General features: G+C 38.4%; 1 protein-coding gene across 1 annotated transcript in view; it reads right to left on the reverse strand.

The window, feature by feature from the left end:
* The window catches only part of LOC108047282 (carbohydrate sulfotransferase 4), a 32,378-nt gene extending 19,760 nt beyond the window's left edge, over positions 1-12,618 (reverse strand). Inside the window, exon 1 of the mRNA XM_017127391.2 lies at positions 11,441-12,618. Coding sequence (XP_016982880.1) covers positions 11,441-12,384 — 944 coding nt within the window. The 5' untranslated portion in view covers positions 12,385-12,618. The remainder of the gene's footprint in view (positions 1-11,440) is intronic.
* Between the last annotated feature and the right edge of the window lie 41 nt (positions 12,619-12,659).

Here is a 12,659-nt window from a genome sequence, read left to right on the forward strand (position 1 = left end):
TCAGAAGTCGTCCAAAAGGCAAACACAGCACAGCCCACAACAGCGGTGTGAAGGAAATTTAATGAGCTCGGCCAAAAGAGAAAGTCTCTCTTCTCCAACTGGCAACTGGCCAAGGGAGCTGCATCGAAGGTACGAGATACTTTGACTGAAATGCGTGCCATGACTAGAAACAATTTATAATGCGGCCTGCAGTTGCTTGGCTCCGAATCGAAACTGGGCCTCTGTCTCCTCCCCTCGCCACTTTTCTACCTTCGCCGACCTGGACTCAAACTCCACTCAATCATTAACAGTCATGGACGCAAATTGCTCAGCCATTCAGGCTTAGATCCCCCCGCCCTCCGCGGTGGACAGAAAACTTTCGCGCATAAATTAGGCTAATATATCTCTGCCCAAAAGGTAGAGCGGCAAAAATAGTGCAGCCCGGAGATTACAGTGTTTAACAGCGAGGGAGGTCAGGATCTGTACCTTGTGCTAATGATAGCCACAAAGCTGTCGGCCCAGGTGGACTGGGATTTTGCAGTAATTTGGATTGGTGGCTCAATGCAACGGGGGCCTCCAGGGGGCCACTCTTGAAACACGTTGCTGGGCTCTTAATGTGTCTACGAAACCGAACGAATTTGGCCAGAATAAAGAGTTATCGAGGTCACAGATAAGTGCATTAATACCAAGGCGTATATACTAAAATGGCAATATTTTAGACTTGGAGGTATAAGCCAAAGTGAAAAGTAAAGAACAATATTTTTTGTATCATTATAAATCAATAAAAAAAACAATTTTGGTTTATAATTGAGCTACATGTATTTATCTACTTTCAGTTTTCATTAGCCACAGAAATATCCAGCGGTGATTGATTGAATTTATAAACAAACGCCCCTAAGGTTTATAAATCCAATCAAAAAAATATAGATTTCATTATGGTTATCTTTTTGTACTTAAATATCGATAATTTTGTTTTCGTTTTTTTTTGTCTATTCGCCAACATACGTATTTCCCGCTTTATTTTCAAATTGCCAGCTGATTGGGGCACAAGAATCCCGACCCTTTGCTCAACATTTTGTTGTATAAGCGCAAAAAGACAGGGGTTTTAAATTTAACCAAATGAGGTTTTAAAATTTAATTTAATTTTATATTCTTTACAACATAAAATTAAAAACCAGCTGTTCTCACCTCTCCCACTCAAGAACTGGCAACCTATAAGGGAGTTGCCCGACACTCTTTGTTCTTGGCTGCTCTGGCACTTCGCCTTATCCATAATCTAAGACCCTCAGAGCCCCTGCAGTGCACACACACATTCTTCAATTACTTCATTCGTTTATGCCAAGGTAAGTAGAATTTTGTCGAGCGCCGCCAGTGGCCATAAATCGTTGAGCAACTTGCTCGACCTTCTCCTCGTCGGAGGTTTGGTCCTTTGGCATGACTGCGAAACGAAACAATTTTCCCAGGGGCAAACATAAATGTTCTTATGCAATCAGAACACTTCACCTCGCTTCACGAGATTCGATAGTTACTCGGTTCGACTACGGCTCCACTTACGTAAAATACTGTCCAGAAAAGACGCCCACATGTCGGACAAAATGCCATGCCCCCATAACCCCCAGCACCCAACATTTTCATTCAGACAACGTCGATTGGAATTTGTTCGCTTTTCCCTGCAAGGATCATTCAAAAAGTGAAGTAAAAAGGAAAAAAAAGAACTTCACATGCATAAATAAATGGCCGCAGACTCGACTCGAAACGGTCCAAACTGAGGATAAAGGGTTCAACTGAGGGTGGGATATCCAACTGCATCCGATTTCCGACATGGGACCCACCTACAAAAACAACGGGCACCAGTTACAAGAACGAACCTTTCCGCAGGGAGAAAAAACGAAACTGAAGACACGAAATTCGTTTCGCGTCGGATACGCTCCTTAAAAAAAGAAATAGAAAGCATAAAACAAAAATGAGCTTAGCGAAAATGTTACGGAAATATGAAAAAGATGGGTGGGGAGATCTGAAAAAGATTGCAAAGCGTAAAACCAGCAAGTTTTTGTTCAAAACGGAACAAAGTGTTTGTTTACTTTTAGCTTAGGGCAAATGTGTTTGGATTTTTAATAAAGGAAAGAGGAAAGAAAAACAGATACTGACTAGTTAACAGTTTTCTGAACTTAAACTTAAAAGAAAACTTACCACTACTTCCTAATTTGTATTGCAACTAAATGCTCTGCTCTTCAACGGAAACAAAAATGCTAAAACAAAAGCTAAGTACCTCAATCTTACCTGACCAATGGCAATTGGAAAACTTTCCCACAGGTCACATACATTTAACGAACTCCAGAAACGAGAATAAAAACAATCAATTGTAAAAGAAGAGAAATGATAAACGATGCAAGCCACTATTGGAAAAGTGAAAATCGTTAAAACAGCCACAGAAAAGTTCCGTCTGGGTTGCAACCAAAAGAAAACTTTACATTACAACTCTGTGAAATTCACATAATTATTAAAAGAAAAGGGGCGGAAAAACAGCAAAACAAAGAGAAAAACACGTTCACAAATGGTAAGGTGAGGTTAGACACAATGACATTGACGACTGCATTTTCCCGCTAAAAGTTTTCAAAGAAAAGAAATTGAAGACTTTCTACGACGACGACTATTCATTCTATGGTTGCAATTAAAAGCGGATGGTAAGAGCAAGAGCAAAAACTGCAACTTTTCCCGGTCATTAAAAGTAAAATAAAATACTTTTACTACTCAAGCAAGAGCATGCTCCATAGGAATTCACACTTCTGAATCAAAGGTAAGAATAACAAATAGAAACGCTATAAACAAGTAATTTTGTTAACCATTTCATAATACAAAAGGTGCCATGTCCAATTTTAATGACCCTGCAAATAATACACCGTCTTGCGGTGCATATGTTTACTGATTTCGCTGACGTCATTTACAGATTACACCCATTCAATTTAATTTCTTAAGAACTTTAGAAGTGATTGATTTGATTTGGAACGTTTTCGAAGTTTTGAATTGAATATTGACCGATAAACTACGATTATCTGATCAGAAATTCTATATTTATAGGCTTTATAATGTTATTAAAATGTTCATACTAAGTTTTGTAAGGCAGTAAGTTTAGCGGAATGTAAAAAAGTTAAATTTAAAATTATGGAGCAGGTAAGTTTTAAGACACCAAATTTTCAATTTCATATATTTATATATATGTATATTGTTCATATTTTTATATGACGACAAACACTACCAAAATCATTATAATTTTAATTGGTTTGTCTAGGACCCAACAGGACTTTTAAAATTTAACACAATATCGACCTTGAGGTTTCTCGACAACTGAAGGATTAAAACATATTCAAATAGAATAAAATATCGCTTGACAAAATGGTAAAATAAGGCAAGACTTTATTTTATCCAGGAGAGTTAAATATAACTCTAATAAATAATGTATTATATTTTAGTAAATAATCTAAAATAAAATCTTAAAAAACAATTGGTTATGAATGTTCAATATAAGAAAAATCAGATAAAGTGCGAACATATTTTACTGTAGAGGGAACTGCGGATGAGAACATTTCAATAAATTTCAACATTTTGTGAATTAAAAACAACAAATTTTAAAAGCCAACTTTTATGTTTACGAAAATATTTGAAGATTTCCTGGGATTCAAGAATTGAAGGCAGACAAAAAAAAATAATGTGTGGGCAAAAGTGGTCAAATAACGAACAACTTCTTTGAACTGAGCAATTAAGTATTATTTAGTATTATCTTTGTTATTCTCTGTGCCTTGATCCTTATTAATTTGCATACTCTATAGGAAATAAGATAAATCTTAATAAATTCAAAAACCTTTTGCAACCAGCCACTAGTCGCTAGAAAAACATACATTTTTTTGACCAAAAGCAAACTCATTAGGTAATGTGCCAACTTTGCGGGCATTACCAAACACCATCTGCGCTTATTTGTTTATTTTTAAACGCTGACAGACAAACTAGCTAAACTGCAAAAAAAAGGGGACAAGAAGCACGAACGTCTGTGTTCTTTATTCATTCTGTCAGCTGTAAGAGGAACTCCAATCAGCAATACTCAGCCTTGAGAAAGGCTCTTTGGTTTCTGGTTTTTCAGATTCCGTTTCTGTTTTTTAGCTGCTCCGTACAATTACCAGGCAGAATTTATGACTGAACCGTCGCGTTGTAAATCTTTAAGTAGCCATAGACAAGGTTCGCATCTCCTAATGCGATTTGGTCCTCTTACCCCGCTCCAAAGCTTGTCATCACCCAGTCTACTGCAACTTTATGACATTAGTTTTGGTTGTGGTTTGGGCCAATTGAAGGGGCCAAAACGGGTAAAACGTGGAGCGACAGACCTTACCCAGCATGGTTCATCAATTTTCTGTGCGTTCCGGGGCAGCAGATGCTGCGGTCTCCGTTTGCGGCATCGTTAGCAGCATCGGACTGATCGATTCTATTGATCGATGAGCTGCCTTCCGCCACTAAATCATTGTAATTTTCACACGCTTTGCCGGCTCTGTGAAGAACATTGCATTGCGCCGCAGCACCAGTAAATTTTAGTACATTTTTACAGGACGAAAAAGTTTACCAACCCAGTAAGTTAATAGGGAAATTAATTTTTGCATCATAATACAACTTAAGAATTTAAAAAAATAAAATCTGAGGGCGATATTTTATGTAAACCCGTATTTTGAAAACTAATATATATTTATGTAAGTACAATTTTTTGAAAAGTAAATATATATATTTGATCAGGGTCACTAGGCCTGTCTATCTATGGTAATATCTGTTTGACTGTCCCTATAAACGGCGAGATCTTGGCATAAGAGAATTTTAATTATTCTTGACCTGGCTTCTGAAACCAACAAAAAGTTTGCCTTCTTATCTTTTTTAAGCTTGGCAGACCCAATATTTTTGGTGACGTTAGATCCTGTTACGATACGTTTTTTGTGTAGAATTTGTGTATCACATTTGTGTTTTCGAATAATTTGACTTCATGTAAACTCTATCTGGCAGATTACAAACTAGAGCCCTAACATAACATTGAGAAATCGGGTTACACGTTTGCCAACCAATTAGTCCACCTTGTCCACCTTTAGGTTTAAAAATATGGAATTTTTGAAAACATAAAAGTTGACTGGGCAAACGATTAAGCTTTTAAAATTTGTAAAATTCGATTTTAGTCGACCCAGCTTCTTTGAGCTAGTAATCTATGGACAGAAGGTAAAATGCTAAACAGATGATTGAAAACAGCTAATAAAGTGCAGAATAAAATCAAACAATTTTATGAAATTTATGTTTATAATTATAGTATGTCATGACTTGCTCTTATACATTTTAATAAAACTATTACTTCCACAATTTTTCCAATGCTATTGATGCGACGCGCTTCAACCGGCTTAACAGGTTTCTGTCAAAAATTTCTATACTTATCGTTATTTGCCATTATTATCATCATCCAACGCCTCATCAAGTGCCACTGAAGAGGAAAAATAAATAAGCTACAAAAACGAGGAACATAACCAGCCAAACCCAGCACTACGATTTTAGAAATTATTGTAGCGAACACCGAAAAAAAAAGCGAAACTTCCAGTGCATGTTGCGGAGAAGTGGAGAAAAAAATCAATCACTTTCACTGCCGGCCAAGAGAGTTTGTCATAGTCAAGTTTCTGGCCGGGTCTTTCCCCCCTCCCATGTTCATGTTGCTGCCAACCATTTTTATTACTGCTTTTCACCCATTTTCGCCAAGCCGATCTCTACACGTACCAAAACAGTAATAGCAAGCAGCAAAACGAAGAAAAAGGTTTAGCTTAGCCAACAACGAAACTCGTTTTGCTTTTTGCAAATGCAATAAGATACAAAGTTTGGGACGCAACAAAAAAATATAGACTAGCAAACTCAATGCTCTTTCGTTGCCCGACTTACTAGTTAAAATTCGATTAAATATCTTCTTTATTGTTATATGAATTGAAAGTGTAATGTACTGTAAGTTATAGAAAGTTATTTCTGAAATCAACTCCATTCAAGAACTTAAAAAACTCCAACATCCCCGGAAAGTGAATAAAAAGAAACACCCGCATGGGCCAAGAAAATTATTCTACTTGAACGTTCAGTGAACTCACGAGCGCTCTCTTTCGCTCCGACTGCAGCCGTCTCTTTCAATCACTATCCGAGTACTGACTTTTTTGTCAAAACTGTCAAGTCAAAAGTTCAAAACGAGAAAAATGGTAAACGGCCCAGAATTAGGTCTATGGCGCAATCAGCTTCTGAGAACAGAGTTAGTAGCAGTCCAAAACTGCGGGATCTTGACGTATAGCGGCTTCTTCTTCCATCTCTTTCTTTATTGTTTGTTGCCTGTTTGTTTGGCCCACTTTAAAACGCAGCTCAGAAAAGTTTTCGAGTTAATGGCCACTTTGCTCATTATAAGCAAACTAAAACTGACTGGGCCCAAAGTCTTTGTGGTTTCTGCGGTTCTTTCGACTCTTTGAGCAGATGTTGGATGCTTCTCGCTCTGTAAGAGGAATTCCGGCCTGCAGGCGCTCTTAGTGTTCACGAATTTTAATCAACTCTATGCCAAAAGCCCCTCCAAGTGGCGGCCACAAAACGCAAGCCAGGCTGGAAAATTAAATGAAAAACTAACTGGAAAGGCTTAACCAACAGTTTGAAGAAATTTAATAAAGTCTGACTAAAAAGGGTAACTGTGTTTTAAATTCTACACCATTTAAACGAATTTATTTGAAGTGGAATTAAAACATGAAATCAAATATCACCATATATTAAATGGATTTCAAAAAGTAAGTACTTAAGTAAGTACTCCTTAGTATTTAAATATTACCAAATCCCAAAGAACAAGAAAAAAATTAAAAATAACAAAGTTATACTTTTTTTAAATTTTTTTCTCCCGATTATTCCTATAGGAGCTATATGATATTGTCGGCCGATCCGTTTTAGGAAGTTTTAAGCAGATAACTTTAAAACTGAGGGACTAGCTTGAGTAGAAACGGACAGACGAACATGGTTAGATTGAATCTTCTGGTGATTCTAATCAAGAATATATAATTTATAGGGTCGGAAATGACTCCTTCACTGCGCTGCAAACTTTTGACTGAAATTATAATACCCTCTGCAAGGTTTTACAAATATATATTAATATTATATAAAACACTTGTGCTCTCGAGTCCACTTGTTTTTTTGTAAATGCCTTCGGGTTTCGTGACTGCTGTTTTGAAGGCCCTTAAGTCAGATTTTAGAGCCCACAGCTTGTTACATAAACAATCTTACACTTTCTTCTTTATGTCAGTTTCCGCTGCTGATAAAACAGAACAGCCGGCTGACTGTTCATCCGTCTGTCCCCTTTTACGTTATCTAGTTTTAAAGCTATTTGGATGCAACTAGATATATAATTATCAGCAATTTTTGAAATACGGTGTTATTTTTATAAAATTTGGACGACTGCCAAAGTAACAATTGGGAAAACGGCAATTAAAATTATAACATCTTAATATAAACACATATACTCCGAAATATGGCCATTGTAACGATTTCAGAATTACGGTTTTACAATGGACCTAGCTTCATTGTTTTTAAGTGTCGAAATCAAGATATAATATTTACAATACCTGCAAGGGTATATAAACTCAAGCTTGCCAAAGTTTGCTTTTTTAAATTTTTTTGTTTAATCATAAGAAATACGAGTATATTTTCAATTAATTTTAATTTTCTATGGCATTTTCTACCTGAAATAAAAGGAGATCTTTGGGAAAGTTTCACTCTTCTAAAACACATTTTTGATTTCAACAAACTAATCCTCTTTTCAATTCAATTTTGAATTTCTGTAAACAATAAAAAGAAACAAAATAAATTGTTCATTTTTTTCTGATACTGGCTATGTACCAAAAAAAAGGCACCTCCTCCATTTGGTAATTAATTTCATTAATCACATTCTCTCTCTTATCGCTCCTTATTGGCGGGAAAGAGACCATGAAAATCACATAAAAATAATGTGTTATTTATAAAACAAATGGTCATTCAGCATTAAATTTAAGAGCCCGTCCATCTTGGCGCATACGCGATAATTGTGGGAAAGGTTCGGCCACTTTCCCCCAAAATTCTGGGCACACCCAGCAAGAGCCGGCAAATCGACAATTAGAAGCCAAGTTAGCGGCCGCTTAGTGACTCACCAAACACGGCTTTTTGCCCCACAATGTGCGCACTGACCCAAATTGCGGCTAAGTGTGTGCGAGGGGAACGTGGCTGGGATGTTGCTGGCCCGCAGAAAGCATAAATCCAAGTGCCGGTCAAAGTTTCCGGAATTTTGATGCATTTCACTGGACTAGCGGGACGGTAATAGAGTTTGAAAGAATTTCACTGCAATCCCCTAAGAGGCATACAAACAACTGTGTGGAAGACGAAACCTAAGTACCCTTCGCAAAGCCAAATTCATGATTCAAATGGAAAAACGAAAAAGCATAGGAACCGTAAATATATTACATTATTATCAATTAAATTAGTCCTGTGGACTTTTTTAATTTTTTTCTACATTCTCATTATGAACAGTCCATTATGAATTACAAAGAATATGGAATTAAATAGACCGATTAGTGATAAAAACGATGAGGATATTTATATGTCATAATTATAAGATACATAGTAAATATTTTTACTACTACAAATTGGGATAACACCATATACCCCTTTTTAAAAGTGTAAAAAAAAGATAAGAAGCAGTGATGTACTAAGAAAACAAAAATAGCAGGCCAAAAGAGAAATTCCGCAGACTACACTTGAAGAGTTTGTTAATTTACTGGTCTAACTTCCGGGAGTAGAAATACGACGGTCTAAACTTAGTCCGTTCAGGTCATGATTTAGTGTGCTAATGGTTTTCTGTATTTTTTGCTGGGACGACAAGTGGAACTTGCGTCCAATGCCAGTCAAATAAAAGACATGACACATTTCGTTTGAAATTTATACGCCGCATGGAGAATCATATCAATGGCAATTTTATCTCTATCCATTCGTTTATTTATTGAACTGAAATCAGTGCACAAATGCCCGTTCTGCTCCCATTGATTGAAATGGTTTTTGGGAAATCTTTTGCATAACATTGACTCGACTGAGCCAACACAAAAGCCGAATCTAATACACATCCACAATGTCCTTACGTAGGAGAGATCGGAGCAGAAGCGTTCCAAATGTAATCGAAACCACAAAAGCCAGCAGAGGATGGTTGAGGGGCACACAGAAGCAGAGCTCCACATCAATCAAATACATTTTCGGTTTCTGTTTACTTTTGGCTCGTTTGTTTGGCTAGAGATTTCAATACACTAATTTTATCGATTTCTGCTGTTGTTGGGCCGACTTACATTTTAAATGGAAAATTATGTAAATAAAACTTTTGTTTGCGACATTTGGAAAGTGCCCTAACATGATTTGTATTCGATTGAATAGCCAAAGGATTTTATCCAATAAAAATGGATTTTTCCCTCAGCCGAAACTAAAAGCCTGGAAATGGGTTCTGGATAATCTATTACTCAAAAAATTTTTCATGTGAAAAATTTCTATGAAAAGTGTAAGCGATGCTATTGCAAATCCTGATTTGCAATAAAATATATAATCAACCTATTATCAAATCTTTTTTAATTTACAAAAAATAAAATTATGCAAGCTTATAACTGATAATAAACAACAATAATAGTCCCGTTGGTTGGCCTTAATATGTAATTTTTTGTTTATTAATACACATTCAAAAGTATAGAATAGATATGTCTTTATTAAGATATCTTAACACAAAATCCGAATTTTTTGTATGATTCAAAGAATTCTGTTCGACAGTTAATTTAAATAATAAAAAAAAGGTTTATTGACAAGCGTCTTAATGACTTGGCTACAGTGTCGAAAACCTGGCAAATATCACTCCTCAGAATTCACAGCCGGTGACGTCGAGACCGAAGTAAAGCTAATTAAATGAGGCCAGCAGTCTTTTCTAGGCTGCGGCAGGAACATAAAGCAATTAAAAAAAAAACGATTGGAATTTTCCCATAACATAATACTGAAATTAAATTTCTTATCGGAATGCGTACCGTAAGTTTTAAAACCAAAAAAAAACATGTATTTGTAAATGGAAAGAGAAGCTAAATCATTTGCAAGAACTCACAATATATATGGCCCCCTGATAATAAAATTAACGTCATAAATTGTTTGAAATAGCTCTAACAACAATTTTGTAATCTGACTTTCTTGTTCACCCAAGTGTATACACATAGTTTGATATCGTTATCGTGTATAAGAAGTGTAAAAACCCTTAAAAAGTAATAACATATTTATTAATTAATATAAAAAAATAACATAATAGCACGCAAGAATTATGAATTCGTATTCTGAAAGTAGCAAAAAAAACGCAAATCGGTTTTAACTAATTTCGATAAGTAATTTCAGAATTCGCGGCTACTAGTTGCAGTGTGTAATTTGATAAGCTAACAATGTTTTTCCCATTGAGGAAGTTAATATGGCAAAACTAAGAAAATAATAGAACATGTATTCACAAAAATGTATCACAAAAGGGGTCTTGGCCTACTCTCAGATAAGAAGTGGATTCAAAATGAGAATAAGAAGTTGCTGAGGCAATTAAACAAATGACTGACTCTGGGTGGAGAAATAATAAAAAGGCGATAACGATTTGGATTTTTGAGATAAGAATATGTTTTATTATATTTTTTTAAACTTGTATTTATACACATTATATCGCTCAAAAGCGGATGAGCTGATATTTTAGATTTTCATTACTATAGCTTATCCAAGGTTTAAATAAGAAAGGAAGCAAACTACGGCAAGCCGAAGTTTATATACCCTTGTCGTTTTTTTACAGTTTACAGACGGACAGACAAACAGATGTATAGCTGCCATAGAAACGATGGCAAAATGCAGCAAAATCGACATAGCTTCATTGTTTTTAGTAATATAGGAATAGAAATCGAAATGTAGTCGTTTTGTAATAACCGCAAGGGTATTTAAACTTCGGCTTGCCGAAGTTTGGTTCCTTTGCTTCCGGCTCGTTTCGACTTATACACTGCCTTTAAAACTGAGGGACTAGTTGGAAATTTCTCCTTCACTGCGTTGCAAACTTTTGACTGAAATTAAAATACCCTCTGGAGGGGTATACAAATATTGTGTTTATCTGCTTAGCAAATAAGTACACCATGGAAACTTTCATTGCTTATATATGGGCTTTATTATCGAACAGAAAGCAAATAGTTGCCCATTCTTTCCATATATATTGATGTTTTAATTTCGGGGTAATATATAAAGGGACCTTTTATAATTTTTTATTCAAAGAAAGTTTTCAGCTGGGAACAAAATAAAATAAAAGGCGTTGAGAATCGAAATCCCCTCGACTCTCACGTTATCTCCGGATGTCTTCGGACCCACCTGGGTGCCCACTCACCTTTGGTCCTCCAACAGCTTCTCGGCCTGGGCGAGGCGCAGGCGAACGGTCTTCATGCTCTGGATGGGAAAGAGGCGGCAGAAGCGCGTGAGGAAGGCCGGCCGCCAGCAGAAGCGCGGGAACTCCCGGCAGACGTCCCACAGCCGGGTGTTGTGCTCGAACAGATAGGTGTGCGTCTTGCCGAAGTTCAGGTAGTCTAGCATGTCTGCGTAGTCGCAGTTGAGCAGGTTCTTCAGGTTCTGCACAGCCAGCTCCTGGTCGTCGGGGTCGCGGATCTGCTTGATGCCGAAGTCGAGCAGCGGCTCGTAGTGGTAGAAGTTGCCCGGGATCGAGTTGAGGATGTCGCCCAGGAAGGTGGAGCCGGAGCGCCACGAGGTGACCACCACACTGCGCACTGGGGTGCCGTTCGTCTCCGGAGTCATGTCCGCCAGGCGCTCGGCCCCGCCGCGCGGGTACTCAAAGTTCTCCATCTCGGCCAGGATGCGCGACCGTTGAGCCGACAGGACATCCACTAGAGTAGCTGTCAGGTTGTAGACGACCGTCTGCGACGGCTGCTGCTGCTGCTGCAGTTGCTGTTGGAAGCGGTCGTAGAAGGCGCTGCGCGCCAGCGAGTTGGAAGGACCCCCATCCACGGGCGCGCCCACTCCGGCGCCCGCCCCCTGATCCCGGCCAGCCGCCTGGTTGAATGGGGTGGTCAGCGGACGGTGCTGGGTGGTGGCGATCAGCAGCAGGATGCACAGGCTGCTCACGCCGCAGATGCCTATCAGATTGGCCCTGCGCGACATCCGGCTACGTCGCCGCTTCCCGTTCAAGCTGAGGCGCTGCTTAGCGCGTGTCCTGCCGGGATCGACGTTCGACGGGTCCTGGTCCTGCGGGCTGAGCAGGGAGCACGACTCTAGGTCCAGATCCAGGTGCTCCTCCGTTTCCCTTTCCCCTGTGCTCATTGGTGGCTGGCTAATTGCTGGAGGCTGATTTCTGGTCGTCGCTTGCTCCCGCGGAATCACTGATCACTGGTGGGCTATGCTCGCACTCGCTCCCACACGCACATAGTTATCGCCGCGCCCTCAACTGGAGCGCATTGCAGATCGCTGCGGATGTCGCGTCGTAGTTTTATCTTGTTTTCCGTAGTTTTAGGTCGATTTTCCGCGACGCGAACCGAACGAAACCATTGACAACAACACAGTGACCGTAGCGCGAATGTGAAAACATACCACGGGGT

The sequence above is a fragment of the Drosophila rhopaloa genome, unplaced genomic scaffold, assembly GCF_018152115.1.
Source record: "Drosophila rhopaloa isolate 14029-0021.01 unplaced genomic scaffold, ASM1815211v1 contig_2, whole genome shotgun sequence".
Lineage (NCBI taxonomy): Eukaryota > Metazoa > Arthropoda > Insecta > Diptera > Drosophilidae > Drosophila > Drosophila rhopaloa.